We start from the raw sequence: 15,693 nt of genomic DNA on the forward strand, positions 1-15,693 counted from the left end.
AATAACAAATTGTTATTAGGGAAAATGTATCTCAGTAAATGAAAAGAACTGCTCAATTTAAAATTAAAACTTGCATCTTCTTCCACGCAGTCGATGGAACCAGTTCAGTCCAGTGGAGGAAATTCCACCACTTGTACTCTAAAGTAGAAAAAAAAAATGTATATGGTATAAATAGGTGATTGCAGGATGTCTTTGTTATTTAATGGGTAGAAACATTATGAACAAGAAAAACTGCATACACTTTCAAATGACTTACTCTTGTTGTATTGGAGCCTGTGCTTGTTGTAGGCGATTTTCTTGCGAGGATAGAACGGATCTACAGGAAAATCAAATTCATCTCAATCAACTTATGTGCGATTCGGAAAACATTCAGGAAGATTAACATTTTTAAACAACATTTTAGTGAAAATAAGCTTACTTGCTTTATAATTAGCATTAACTCTCTTGTGAGCTTTAGAGGGGCTGCTAGGCATATTCGCACAGTAGGCTACAGTACTGCCCTTGTGTTACACTTTGCTATCTGAACTTGTATAGAACTCTTTCAAACCAATCCATTACTGAGAGAAGTATTTAACAAATATGCCCTTAAATCCTCTATTCACATGTAACAATTACCAGTTTACCTTTGATAAAACAATGGATTGCAAAACAAAGCTTGAAGCAGTAAAAACAAGCTCTTTTTGCAAGCCACGATTGGCTGGAATACAGCATGTCATCATTGTCAAGGAAGATAGAGGCCCTCTGTTCTGGCTTCGCCAACCATTTGGTGTGTTTTTAAGCTAGCTCTTACGTGACAGGAAGATAGTTTTAGTGATTCTAAAATAGCATGTGTGCTCCAGTGAAGCTGATACATGCTATTCCTGTGCCATCCTTCGTTCACAGCCCTTGAGACGGCAATACCTGTACGTTTTTATGTTGTTATATTTATATCTTTACTTTGAGTGCATTCTTGTAATTAGATTGCAGCCAGTTATATGGAGTGAGCAAGTTCATTTCACACATGTGTATATATTCCTTATAGTCAAGGGCTTAAAACTAGGGTACCAGTATTTCCAAGATCCACAGCTCTTCACTACGAAATGGTGGACGAAAACATTCTTCCAATAATTCTGTTAAATTTGGCAGGATTTGTTTTTCTTGTTTCCTTCACTTTGGGTAATCTTTTTCCCATTAAAAAGTGACGGCGTCAACACAGCCTGAACTACAGGACATAAGCCAGATGAGCTGATTAGCCGGCCTTCTATTTATTGTGTTGTGTACTCTTGCTTTGGCACTGGTCTTGCTGTAACATTGTAAATGTTCCTGCCGTTGGACAGTTAAGGACTTCTAATTCTGATTCTTGATGTTTGGCTTTGTTAACAAAGTTGTCAACCTGCTAGTTTTTATCTTAAGTAATGCTATCATAACAAATGCACACTCAACGTTATGGTGTAAATGTCAATTAAAATCTTTAACTGGGGGCACTAAATCACAAAGGTACGGAAATCTCTATCATTTTGTTTCAATGCTTCATGATAAAATCATGATGGAATATAAAATATGATAACAATAATGCTAAAACTGATATGACTTTAATCCTTTTTCATTGCATGATATTAAGTTATAATCTGGTATTTTTACCTTCTGGCAGGTTAAAGGATTTGAATACTTCTACTACTACTATCAAAAGAGGTATCAATCATCTATCCACAATTATTATTTTAAAGACAACATACCTTTGAATCGAATAGTGTCCCAAACACTAAAATGAAGAAACCCTGAGGAAAATGAAATAACACGCATATTTCTTTAACATCAAAGAAATTGACAAAAATAGGTATTATATAAAAAATACTAATATGTAAGAACAAATTGTTATTTTTAATGGTTGCAAATACCTGTAGTGAATTGAAGAGTGCAAAGACAATGTGGAGTCCTCTATTCCTTGAGTCTAGCATGGTCCCCACTCCTAAAGACCAGGTCAGTCCAAATAAAGGAGTCAAAATGGCCACACACCTTAGAATGACCACCAGCGTATGCCTTTCATCTCTTTGGGCGGCGTCTCCCACGCCTCTTCTTAGCATTTTGAACAAGACCACGATTACGATAATTATGTTGATACAAACTATAGCTAAGGCAGGTATCACAAACGCCAACAGGGCCCTTGTTTGCTCCCAGTTAAGCCAACAAGCCTCTTTTCTCCTGATGTATCCATTTCCTGGTGCTGTGGCGGCAACAGTAACAACAGCTATAATCAGAGGGCACCCGTAGCCTAATAAGAAGCCAATAGCCAACATGACTGACTTGGACATGTGGGAGAAGACCATGACTGTCCGGTAAAATAGCAGAAGGCCTGAAACTAGCATCCAAAAGAACAGCGCAAGGTAGAAAAAGTGCATAAAAAATGTTGCTGTGCTGCAAGGTTCAACTGGAACATCATAGCTCTTCCCGGGTCCCGGGTTTTCAGCTGGGTTGTCGGCAATGAAGGCACCGATGATAAAACAGATGTCAGCGATCAACAGAGAGAGGGCAGTGTTAATGATGGAAACATGACGCATGAAGGCAGTGCTATTTTTAGTTATGGCTTTCCAAACGTATCCTTCAATAATTAAACATATAACTAAACTTGCCATAGAGATCCCAACTCCAACGTAGGTGATTAGATCCAAGATTGTTGCGAGGTCTTCAGGGATACCAGTTGACATCAGAAATGAAAATGAGGTGAGATGGTCGCATCTGCAGGTTACTGTGTCATTTATATCGGAAACAAACTCACACCCGTCACTATCCCAAGCACCCCTGTTGTCAAACAGTGTAAAGTTCCAAAATACACACTGAGGATCTTGCGTCAGAGTCGTGTTTAACTTGGCGTAGCTTAAAGTAACGTTCTGAATCTTTTCATTTACTTTGATTAGCACCACAGCTGTGTTGAGGGCATTAATGGGGTCAGTGTTATTGGTGTTGGTGTTGAAGAGGCTGGTGTTCCGTACTGGCATAACATTATTTAGGGTGTAGAAAGTAATAGTGGTGATAGAGACGTTGCGAAAGCCGGTGTTAGGAATGTCCAGGGCAACGCTGCTGTTCAGATTTAGGTAGAACGAGTCGTCAAAGGTGCTTCTGTTGAGGAGGATTGCATCAGTCTCAAAGGTAAATGTCCCAACTATTCTATCAGAGAGGAGTTCCATCGAACCCAGTAAATCAGAGCTTGCGTTGCTGTTTTCGTTTGCATTCAGAACTGTCCAGGACTCTCTTGAATCATCACCAATAATGACATCAACTGTTTGAAGGACACTCTGCAGATAAAGAGAGATTTCATTGTGAGGTTACATCCGCATCAAAAAAATATATACGTGAACTGCTCTATCAGTCACATCGACTCCGATACACATTTTGAGTTATGTACACAACTGGAAAGAGGAGATTCTTAGCTTTCTGAAGATATCCTTATTGTTTTTGAATATTTGCAAATATGAAATATCAAGATACGATTTTTTTAAAAAGGCCTTCAAGGTTTGCTGACAATATTTTAGCTATAGCAATTTAAAAGAGGGGGCTCAAGTTCAGGACAAAAGTGCGACCGAAAGTAGGTGTGTGTGTGTGTGTGTGTGTGTGTGTGTGTGTGTGTGTGTGTGTGTGTGTGTGTGTGTGTGTGTGTGTGTGTGTGTGTGTATTTTCCGAGGGGGAAAAATGTATTTATTGTATAAATGTGATATAAAAGATTGATATTCTGGAAGCAAAGACATTGTTTTTTTAGAATCAACCAAAACCCCAAATGCAATGCGCCGTTGCGACATCCGACTGGTTTCAATAGAGCAGTTCACATATTTGTTGACATAAAAGACACGCTCCATTGCTACTTGACCTCTCATTCACACTGTTACAAAAGACACGTCCCCCCTGGAGACTGAACTGCACACTGTTAAACGATGATCGATTCTGTGAAACAATCTCTAAAGCTATTGATGATTTCCTTACAACCAATATGTCTGATTTCATATCACCATCTCTTTTGTGGGAGACGTTAAAAGCTGTATTCCGAGGAGAGATTATCTTTTACTCTGCAAAGCAAAACAAATTGAAAAAGCAAAAACAGTGAGAACTTTTGGGCAGTATAGCAAAACGAAATAGCAAACTCTCAACATTTCCATCCCCTGAACTAGATAAAGAAAGGCAAAATCTTCAGATGGACTACAATTTACTTTCAACGCAAGAGACTGAGAAATAGCTTTTAAATTTGCGTGGATTTCAGTATGAACATGGGGAGAAGGCGGGTCGTCTCCTAGCGCACCAAATTAAGAGCCAGTCGGCCTCCCAACAAATTAAACAAATACGGACCCCTACTCCTGAACTCACAGCAATCCCATCTGTTATCAATGAGACTTTTAAAACCTTTTACTCAGGACTATTATGCCTCACAAGGGACAGAACAAAATTCTTGGATAATCTGAAATTTCCGTCCATAACACCTGCTCAGGAGGGTGAGTTGGATCAACCTCTAAAGCCCAGTGAAATAGCTGATTCGATCAGGCTGATCCAGAGTGGCAAGACCCCGGGCCCAGACGGCTATCCAATTGAGTTTTATAAAAAATTGACCGGGGAGCTTTGCCTCAAACTCTCCCTGAGACGGTAGTAGTCGTATTAATAAAACCGAAAAAGAGAAAGCGTTCTTTTGTTGTATTTGGTGGTTTGTGTTCCAGCTGTCGATCAGCAACTATATATCCATAATCCACCAGTTAAAGGAAATACAATGTGTTGTGTTATATTAGCTGTACAATTTACCACATATGGTGTTCTTAGTTTCCATACCTCCTGTGTTTTACGAGCGACTTATCAAGTCTTGGCAAACGGCATAAAACACGATTAAACGTGATAGTATATAAAACCATGCTCGTATCTACAACCTATAGAAATGCAAAACGGCGTCAGTTTAGATGTAATTCTGTCCTCCTGCTTACCGCATCATTTATGAGAAAACATTTCATAACATGAACACAACGTATTCGAGGTGGTTTTAAATAGCATATCCGTATTTATTTATTTCTCCAAGTTATGTTTTTGTGTGCACTGAGGAGTCTCAAACAGGCGTTTGTTTAATCATTTTAAGATTGGCTTTAATCAATGTTTGAAAATGAATTCTTCATATTTGATAAATGAGAGGTAACATTTTATTTATGGTATTATTTCCACATATTTCTCTCCATTCTTCCTTCTGCCAACGGTGTTGCAGTTTCTCGTCTCTCCCGTTGTTGTGCTTAGTGCGTACGCATGGGTTAGAGTTTGCGTGGAGGACCGCACATTTTCCCGTCAAGTTAGTATTTTATAAATCGCAAACATTGCGTAGAAACTGGCGTACGCCATTTTTTGAGCGTATATCCCTTTATAAATGAGGCCCCTGGCCCTCCAGATCCCCGATAGACTCATCCCCTTTAAGATGTCCAGGAGTAATTTTAAGTACTTGGGTGTGAATATATGTAGAAAACTCTCAGATCTTTACAAAAACAACGTCCCACCACCAATTGACAAACTCAAATCTGATTTGGAAAGGTGGAATAATTTACATTTAACTATCGCTGGGAGGGTAAACTGTATCAAAATGAACGTGCTTCCTGTACCTCTTTCAATGTCTGCCAGTCTTCCTACCCAAATCACTTTTTTGTAAAATAGACACACTAATCTCCTCTTTTTCATGGCAAGGGAAGACTCCTAGAAGAGAGAGCTTTTACAAAGGCACAGATCTACGTAGTGAGCTTCCAAACCTAAGACACTATATTGGGCAGCCAATATCCACAAAATAATTTTATGGATTAAGGAACCAACATTGAGTTGAAATCCTCAATAGCACCTAAAGCATCTCTATGGCTTAAAGATCTAATGTTATACCTGAACTTGGAGAAGATTAAATATATCTTCAGAAATGTTTGAATCTGTCTGGGGCTCTGTGATAGCCTACATAGCTGAATTTAAGACACTAAGTTAGGAAGAAAGGGGGGACTATGAATGTATGTTTCTTTGTTTTTGATATACATGTATGTATGTACGTGTATGTATGTGTATGTGTATATGTGTATGTAAATGTGTTGGTATGGGTGTAGGTATGTACATATATATATGTGTATGTGAATATGTGGGTATACATATGTGACCCGCTCTATCGAAATCAGTCGGAAGTCGCAACGGCTCATTTCAAAATAAACGTGGATTTGCGTTAATAAATAGTTTTTTGGGGTTTGGGTGTTTTGTTTCATTTTAAATAAACAAAGTCTTGGCTTTCAGAATATGAGACTTTTATTTCCAAAATCACACGATAAATACATTTGTGAAGCTTGTAAAGGGAAGATGACAGCTCTCCCTCGCCACTCTGCTGTTCCGCAGCGCAGCTCCCCCTCCCTCCGGCTGAAATTATGAATGTAAGCGTATAGTAATCATAGATAACACGGCAGGGTCCGTTACAGTTTGTTTTCATCTGATTTCAAATAAACAAAGTCTTGGCTTTCAGAATATTAAACTTGTTTCGGCAAATTCAGATGATAAATACAACTTTGAAGCTTGTAACGGCATAGTTACAAGCGGAGAACGGAGTAACTTGACGTCACAGCAGGCATAACAACAGCCGGTGTTTCTCGTGACTGTTTTCCCCGGGAAACAAACACAATACACACAAACGCAAAAATACACAAACACACACAAACATACATACACACACACTTGCGAGCTTCCCCCAGACCAGTAATCCAAACGAAAATATTTTCCCTCCGTTACTACTTTGATCATTTGCTCCGCTAATAATCAATCAGATCGATGGATTCCAGAGAAGAGGAAACTTTGAAGGCCTTTTTCTCAAAATGATGACTTGCTGACAGTCATTATATAATGTGACATATTTCGCTTAATATTTGGAGTACAACAACAATCCTGATATCATTAGAGAGCTAGGAATCTCCTCTTTCCAACAGTGTATACAACTCAAAATGTGTCTTCGGGTCAATGCGACTGATTTCGATAGAGCAGAGGCCTGTACTACGAAGCTGGTTCAACCTAACCTGGATTTTTTTTTTTTTTTTATATGTTTTTCAGTTAGCTGGTTGGCCCAATCCAAAACATACGCGCTCTCGCTAAGCTGTACTACGACGCTGGTTATCAAGTGGATCGCTCAAGCCAGCCGTGTCCTATCTAGTTAGGTGCGTGTTCACATGAAAGGGGTGGTATTTGGAGCATTCGACCAATCTCAAAACATGGACAAGCGTACTGACAGCGCAGCGTGTCATACTTCCTGAATGAAAAGTGAACTTTAATATTAGTCAAATATGAAGAAGTTAAACTTTAAACATCCATGACTTAAACACTTTATCCAGGATAAAAGCCACATAGCTGCACCTGCAAGGTGAATACAGCTGGTAAAAGAAAAAGCGTTTGAATGCGTACATTAACAGGTTTATGATATCACTGCCCCGTTAAGACACGAGTGGATCTGACTTTAATTACATTTGACTCGAGTGTTTCGTCAACTTAATGTGTTGCTTAAAATAATACTTCTGCATACAGTATGTGGCACTGTGAGTGTTGCACGGCCAGATACGGCTCAAGAAGCTGACTCAAATAAGGAAATATATGATACATTATGATGTGATGAATGATAATGGGACACATCAACGTCTGCACTCACAGTGCCGCGGACTGTACTTAATGTTACTTTGATCCGGTTACTTAAGTTGTGGCAGATATTTAAGTAAGCTTTCTTAACGCTAATGTTATAATAGTCAGATTGCTCTGAAGATGGGAGGGGATATTCTATTAATTTTCACGTTCACACAGTCAGTTGATTTTTGCCGGCCGTCTTTCCTGCAACGGCAGTTTTTCTGTATTTCCTCTATCCTGTAATATGACTTGATAGCTTTAAATTCCGCACACGGAGCTCTGATTGGTCAGCAGGCTGTGCTTTTACTGAGTTGATCTCTTAGCCTGCAACCTAACCTCCTCCCGAGGAGGTTAGCCGCTCAGCATAAGTTACCATGGAGATCTAGCCCGCTAAAAAGAGAACCAGCGTCGTAGGACCGGAAAGCCCGAGTTTTCCCTGAAGTCAGCCGGCTAAGCGAAAATCCGGCTTCGTAGTACAGGCCTCTGGTCACATATGTGAGTATATGGGTACATGTATTATTGTCATTATTCTTTATTTCCTTATCTATAAAAAAAAACTAAATAATCTTTTACATTACTTTATTTTTCCCTATATATGTATTTATTTATTTACTTTACTAGCTAGGACCGGGAGGGGGGGGGGGAAGGAAAAATATAGACCGTATAAATGTAACTCATTGTGCCTGACTCAATAAAAAAGAAAATGTAAAAAAAAGAAGACATATCTTAACTAAGATAATGCTGATGGGAAGCCCAACTAGCGGGGGACATTCTCACAACTTTGGCTAACATTACCTACAGGTTCTAATAATGTTTTAAAGAAACGTTTTAATCTGATGTTCAAAGAACCTTTTTAGGATATTTATTATTTCAAATAATGTTCCTATAAGGTTTAAGGTTAACTAAGACATAACGTTTTAACTGCGACATTCAGAGGATGTTTTGAGGATGTTATTGAGGCCTGAGATGACAGAAAGTGTTTTATAAAATGTTTCTTTAATGTGATATGTTAACAAAGATGGAACGTTTTGCCTGCAACATTCTAAGGATGTGTTTTGGACGTTGTTGGGTAACACATTAAAGATGTTCTTTATAAAACGTTCCCTCAATGTTACATGATAACAAAAGAAGAACATTTTCCAAGAATGTTTTCAGAAGGTTATTCTTTTTTTATAAAACGTTCCTGTGATGGCAAATATTAACATGGTCATGGTCAACGTCAGATTTATTTCTAGAGCGCTTTAAAAAACAAACTTGTTGCATTTGTTTGAAAAGGATGTTTAAAAAAATCTGATGTCACCACATTTTCCTTTTGAAAAAAACAAACAAGCACGTAATTCATGATAAGCTGTAAGCAGATATTGCATGTTTGCGGTGGCATGTGTGAGTTCCCAGCTAGGCATTTTTGGTTCTCAAAATATTCTGAGAATGTTACCATTCATTGTTCTAGGAATGTTTTCAGCGGGACGTTTTATTTTGGTTCCCAGAATGTTCTTCTGAAAGGTAGGATAACGTTCTCTAAAAACATTCTTAACATTTTTGGTGATAACTTTCTTAAGATGTATGAGCGCATTGAGACAATGAATAGGACGTATAAAAACGAATGTGTTTGTTTCTACTGTGTGTGTCTCTCTCTCCCCCCCCTGCCTGCTGGTCTGCTCTACACGGCTGGGAGCAATCTCCAATCAACCACACCTGCAACCTGCTCATCAGCCACACTATGAAAGCCTGCAGCCTGCACTCATTCCCTGCCGGATTGTTGCCGTGAACGGTTTGTTGCCGTGAACGGTTTGTTGAGTGCCGCTCTAGCTTTTTGCCAGCATATTCTTTAACAACTTTGCCTGCTTTTGCCTAACACTCATTGTGATGTCTCTCCCAGGAGGAATCCAAGGCCTTCCACACCCCCAAGACCAGCCAGGCCTCTCTACCCACCCTGGAACAACTGTTTCCCACTGCCGCCATATTCCTAGAACAGTGAATGGTAACATTCTCAGAATGTTTTTAGAACCAACAATGTCTAGCTGGGAGGTTTAACCTACCTCTATGACAGGTTGATTGACGACCAGAGTTGGGAAATCTGCAATGTTGCCTAGGATTTCCACGATAGTTGATATGGTATTAGGTGACTCTCTTACTTCCTTCTTCACCTCTTTGACATCTTTACTCAGATCCTCCACAAAATCTGGGACATCCTTCACCTGCAACTCCTAAAGTAAATATTAAAAACACATACATTTATATAATGAGAGATTGTAAACCATGAAAAATACAGAGATGTTTCTTTTCTAGCAATAGCTGCACATTTTAAGCCACAAATGTATAGAAGAGGCTAAAAGAATGTGATTGTGTGAGGGATGGCCGTGTGCTTTGATACAGGGTACTACCATTTGGAGACCTATCCCATATTAACTTAAATGTTCTTTGTTTTGAAACATTGTAATAACAAAAATATATATTTTTTAATATTTTATCGGTTTATGTCTTATATATTTATTATGCATAGGAGGAAACCTGGGACTTAAGATTTCCATTGCCAAAACTACACTGTAGCTACTTTGCACATGGCAATAAAGCCTTTGACTGGTTGAATCTTTAGTCTACTTAATCTGAGCCACCACATTTTTGACAAGTGTGTCCATCTTTGTTGAAAAAGTATTATTAGTGTTATTTATGTGAATCCTGAAATTGATGATTTACTAGAGGGGAGGCGTATTACTTTTAAACAGTTACAGCTGATATGCAGTGGTGTAAAGTTACTAAGTACATTTACTCAAGTACTAATTACTGTACTTAATTACCATTTTGAGATACTATTCTTTACATTTGTTGCTACTTTGTACTTGTACTTTTATTTGAGTAACATTTGCAATGCAGGACTTTTACTTGTAGTATTCCTACAGTATGGTATTTCTACTTTTACTTAAGTACAAGATAAGAGTACTTCTTCCCCCTCTGCTGATACGACCTATGATTGTGTGCTGCAGGAGTAGCCAGTAAAAAAAAAAAACATTTCATAACACATCTGCTCTGCATCTGTAACACAGTCATTTTAGCCAAAGCATAAAAATAATGCATGATGCATACAAACAAAATAACCTGCTCTAGGACAAGACTCAAGTAAATAAGAGATATAATGATGAACAATGATCAAAGTCATTATTTAAAATGTAAGCCACAGTAAGCACTTCCACATGAATCCAGGGGTTTGCTCCTAGAATCTGTCAAAAAAAGGATCTGTTAAAGGGGCCCTATAATGCACATTTTCTGCTTCATGTTAGTACGTAGTGTCTCTACTATGTCATGTTATGTAAGTAGGAATAACTTGCAGAAAAGATGTAAAGGATAATCATTGATCAGCAGTAAGTAAGGGGTGGGAATTAATGAGCATTTGCTTCCTCCTGCTCCCTTTCGGACACATATGATTTATTATGAATATTTGTTTGTTGTATATTATGACTACTTTAGTATATTGGAAGGACACTGAAGAGGAATGTTAGCCTTTGCAGACCATATACATGCACCAAAACTAGATAACACATTAAAGGAAAGGGAAACCCTCAAAAAGCATAATAGGGCTCCTTTAAAAATTAAAGAAGTGTTGCTGCAGAGCCACACTTTATCTAAAAACAGTGGTCAGTTAGTTACAATAAGTTACTGGACAGCAGAAGCCGTGATGTAATTTGGTCGAAAACGTGGGCTTTTTACAACAATACAAAATATTATAACAAATTAGCTTGGTACATTTTTTCTCACTTGGAATTGGCGAATTTACTTCAGTTGAAATAAAATAGATACTAAATGAAACTTCTCACAAGGTCAGTGGATTATCTTGAGCAACTGGTAATGATTTCTGCTGTTGAGTTGATTTATAAGAAACCTGACGTTTAGATTTTCTTCATGCTTTTGTTGAACAGATGGTGTCTCAGAGTTGACAGGTGTACTTTGTTAGAAAGAAAATAGTTCCTACATACCATTTTTGCACAACGAGGAATGTCTGGTTACGTAGAACTAGTGAACATAGGACCGTTTTTGAAATAACTTTATGGTATACTGTGTGTTTTATAGATTTAAAATGGGGATTAATTGTTATCCCCAGCTGATCACTTACCTCTGAAGAAACAAGCAACTCATTGATTACTTTGATAACGCAAGTGTCCTCTAACAATCTCCACTCTCCATCATCACACTCCGCAATCTTATCCCCCTCTTGACCTGTAGGACATTCTTTACTAGATTTGTCGCCTTGTCGTCCATCCCCATAATCAGCGTCTGTACATGTAAAAGCTTAGGAGATAAATAATAATCAATTAGTATTACACAAAATATTGGGGAAAAAGACTGCAAACGAAAAGAATAGTCACTTTTGAAACATTGCACTTACATTCTACGAAAATGTTCAATGTTGTTACCCGTCTATATTCGAGATTATCGACCTTACAAGTAAATTCTAGTGACGTTGATCCACCGCATTGTCCTAGCGGTCGTTTATATGTGCGACAGAATTGCTTTCCATTTTCAGTAACACCAGCATCTGCGAACGTTTAACAGTGTTGTTAATAAAATAAACTGTTATTGGATGTGTGTTTTCAGTATGGTCAGATTGAGAAGTTTTCTGAAACATTTTAAACTTACCAAAAGGATTAGGTGAGTCTTTAAACCAGTTCACCTTAAAAGGGGACTGCACACAACACTCAAGTGATTCTGTTTGTCCCTCTGTCCCCAGACATCTAACGTTTATTTGACTCTTTGATTCTATGATGGGAGCTTGTTGGATATAATTTCCAGTCACCTTCTTTTTTTGTATGAACTGCAATACGTCGCCCATCAGAGTGCATTGGTAAAGTCCTGTGATTAAGATAATAAAAACAATGATTACATTAGTTAGCTGTAAACATTTTTAAAAGAATGATACCATTAGTATATTAAATAGTGAAAATTCCAGTATTTGACTATAGCTGTATATTTCCATTATGATACAATGACAGTATGTGTGTTTCTTTTTCAGTCCAACATTGAGATATTGTCCTTTTTTTGCACAGATATGATGGTCCAAGCAGCAAATTAATTTGTCTATCAGCATCAATTCAAATTGTTATTTGACTTATTTTTACCAGCTTTTGCTTACCAATATCCAGAAGAATGGCTTTCTTTATTGTTAGGACAGACCCTGTTATAGGATTTAAAGTTATTGTTCTCCTTCCAAGCTGCTTAATTACCCTTCCACGTAATGTCCACTCAACACTACTTATTTGTCCCACATTAATGTTGCTGGGTTTGCACACCAGTGTCATGCTATTTCCAGTATACTTTGGGGCGGTAAACCCTAATTCATCTTCACCTTTGGAGAAAGAAAAACACATCAGTTTGGTATTTATACAAGTTAAACAAAATGTAATGACCTACTAGCTATGTTGGACTTACTGTTGTACACTGCAATGACAGAGCCAATGACAGGGGCAATATTAGAGTTTACTGCTTCTGAAAATTCTTTATTTGCTTTAGCCAATTCAGCTGTTTTAACCTCTGTAGTCTTAACAACAAAATCAGCAAATATGCTTCCTTCTCTGTAAGAACAAACACAAACAAAATGGTGGTGTCAAATGTGTACAGATTTCCTGCCTCCATATGTCTTAAATGCCAGAATTACCATACCTGAATCCTGTCACAGAAACACCAATAAACCCTGTGATTCCTCCATACTCCGTGTTTAACTGTGGGAGAGATACGGTTCATAACATTACCAATGAAACTGAAAATACAAGTTACAATTTGATATGGTATTTATCAATGCACTTACCACTTCAGTCATGGTGTTTTTAAGATTGTTGTATGCAGAACTTTGTGGATCATTCAATGTGTCTGTGAACGCCTTGTTTAAATTGCACTGTCATTTCCAAATTGAACCCTGTTTATTTGAAAAGAGAATAAAAACAAGATCAAACTATTCAGTTTGTTAGATATGAGAAGAGAGGAGACCATTGTGAATAATTGTTTAATTTGGTTTGCATGACTTGCAGATCCAGGGTATAAAACCCATGTCTCTATAAAATGCAAATATCCTTTTCAGCAACAGTGTTGAGATGTCATGTGGAAGGTAGCAATTAAATAGTCTGACCTATATTCAAGCAGAACTGCAATTTATAATTCATCAATTCATTTTTTAATGAATGACATACGTCCATTTACACCCTGAGGTCAAAGCCCTTTTTTCACGTTTGGCTCGCCTGTGCTTTCTTTGTATGGATGCTTTTAAAAAATGAACCCTGTGCTGCATAATAAAGTAATATCATTTTTTTTTTTTTTAAGACAAGCCATCAGCATATGTAGGCTGCAGGGAAGTCACATACATGTTATCACTAAGAAATATATTCAAAACCCACAGTGAAAAGTAGTTTACAAGACAAGAACAAGAAAATAGTTTATTTCAAGTCTTGGTGACCAAGGGGAAAAGACAAAAATCAATATGTATTTACCAAAAAAAGGTAATGGAGATGTTATAAAGCAATGAGCTACATAGAGCCTCATTTCTACATTTTTGTCAATAAAAAATACCTTTCACAGGAGCAGTGGTCTGTTTTACTGCAGGTGTAGCCTTGGTAGTAGCAGCAGTTGTGAGTGCTGTGGTTGGAGCTGGGGTGGAGGTAACGTCTGATGTCACACTAGTAGTCCTTCTAGAAGCTGAAAACACAAGTACATTTAGTTCAAGTATCTTTAAATGTGAATTGCAAGGTTTGGCAAGAACATTAACAACCCCTTTCAACCATAATTGTAACAATCACTCATAATTATAATATGTAAGAGTTGTAATTATTGTTTAGCGCTTACTTGTCGCAATTGTGGTCAGTGTTGCAGCTGTTGTAGCAGAATATATGAAATTATAAATTGAAGTCATTCTAGTTAACAAAGGGTAATAATGGAAAAACATGTGTATAAAACATATGTCCATTACTCCCTTTCCCAATGTAATTACTGAGCTGTTTCCCCATCACGTATCTCTTAAAAACCTGGTGGTAACAATAGTTGTTGGTTGAGTTATGAGTATTGTAAATATATTTAGTTTAGCTTTCTTTTTTTGGTTACTTTGTTATTTTTAACTGCAATAAAGTATGATCATCTGTTGAGGGAAATACCTTACGTAAAAGTAAATTACAGAAAATGTTCTACAAATAACAACCAGGGATGAGTTATCGAAATGCATATTGCTAAATACAGGTATTGATGGGTGTTGAAAGAGATGTTGGTGTTTGAAAGACTACTTTATAAAAGTGTGTTACTGTTGACAGTATGAGTCGAGTTATTATAGCCTTCATCGCTTGCTTTAAGACATTTAAACTGCACTGAAAGTATGTTTATCTCAAATACAATATACCATGGTGTGACTACATTGTTATAAAGCAAGAAGAAATATTCCTGGATTAGGTTAGGTGTTGCAGTGTTAAGATGTGTTTTGTCAATAGATGTTGGGTAAATTAATCAATTCAATTTAATTAGATTCTGATGACTAAGGATTTCAAATATTCTGATTAAACTTGTTAAAAATGTTAACACTTTTTTTGGATCTGAAAACAGATAAATACAACTTGTACGTTCAGCTCTCCCATTAAGAGGGATGACTTAATAGTTTCAAACAATAGGTTTCCCAGAAGGTTTTTGCCAATACAAAATGTTGAATACATAAATACTGGACAAGCATTTAACATCACTGAAACTTAAAGACTAACTGAATTGTTTTAATAACAGCTTAATAATGATAATAATACATGCTGTAATATTTCTCATTATGTATTATTGCTGTCAAATAAAAAAACGAATTTAGCACCACAAAAAAGACAAAAACATTGACCTGTTACAATTGCTGGTGTTGCCATGGTGAATGTTGTGTTCACACTTGTTGGAGCAAGTGTTGTATCTTAAATAATAATTACATTTTAACATACACATGTTTCACCCAACTTTAATTAAATAACAACTGTCTAGAGATAACAAGGAGATTGAATGTCATGATTGTTTTGAAGCGCTTACATGTCATAAATGTTGTTGCAGCTGTTGTCGTTTTCGCATCTGTTGTACAAAAAGAAA

The 15,693-nt window shown here is 37.2% G+C and overlaps 1 protein-coding gene across 1 annotated transcript in view; it reads right to left on the bottom strand.

Annotated features, from left to right (window-relative positions):
• LOC117498600 overlaps positions 1 to 15,693 on the bottom strand; it is a 60,730-nt gene that overhangs the window by 877 nt on the left and 44,160 nt on the right. Inside the window, exons 20-31 of the mRNA XM_034150795.1 lie at positions 13,412 to 13,498; positions 13,267 to 13,325; positions 13,036 to 13,178; positions 12,740 to 12,952; positions 12,247 to 12,459; positions 11,996 to 12,145; positions 11,723 to 11,898; positions 9,654 to 9,821; positions 1,878 to 3,272; positions 1,716 to 1,757; positions 257 to 316; positions 75 to 138 (exon numbers count right to left, since the gene is read on the bottom strand). Of these exons, the coding sequence (XP_034006686.1) occupies positions 75 to 138; positions 257 to 316; positions 1,716 to 1,757; positions 1,878 to 3,272; positions 9,654 to 9,821; positions 11,723 to 11,898; positions 11,996 to 12,145; positions 12,247 to 12,459; positions 12,740 to 12,952; positions 13,036 to 13,178; positions 13,267 to 13,325; positions 13,412 to 13,498 (2,770 nt within the window). The remainder of the gene's footprint in view (positions 1 to 74; positions 139 to 256; positions 317 to 1,715; positions 1,758 to 1,877; positions 3,273 to 9,653; positions 9,822 to 11,722; positions 11,899 to 11,995; positions 12,146 to 12,246; positions 12,460 to 12,739; positions 12,953 to 13,035; positions 13,179 to 13,266; positions 13,326 to 13,411; positions 13,499 to 15,693) is intronic.

This window comes from Trematomus bernacchii, unplaced genomic scaffold, assembly GCF_902827165.1.
Source record: "Trematomus bernacchii unplaced genomic scaffold, fTreBer1.1, whole genome shotgun sequence".
Taxonomy (NCBI): Eukaryota; Metazoa; Chordata; class Actinopteri; order Perciformes; family Nototheniidae; genus Trematomus; species Trematomus bernacchii.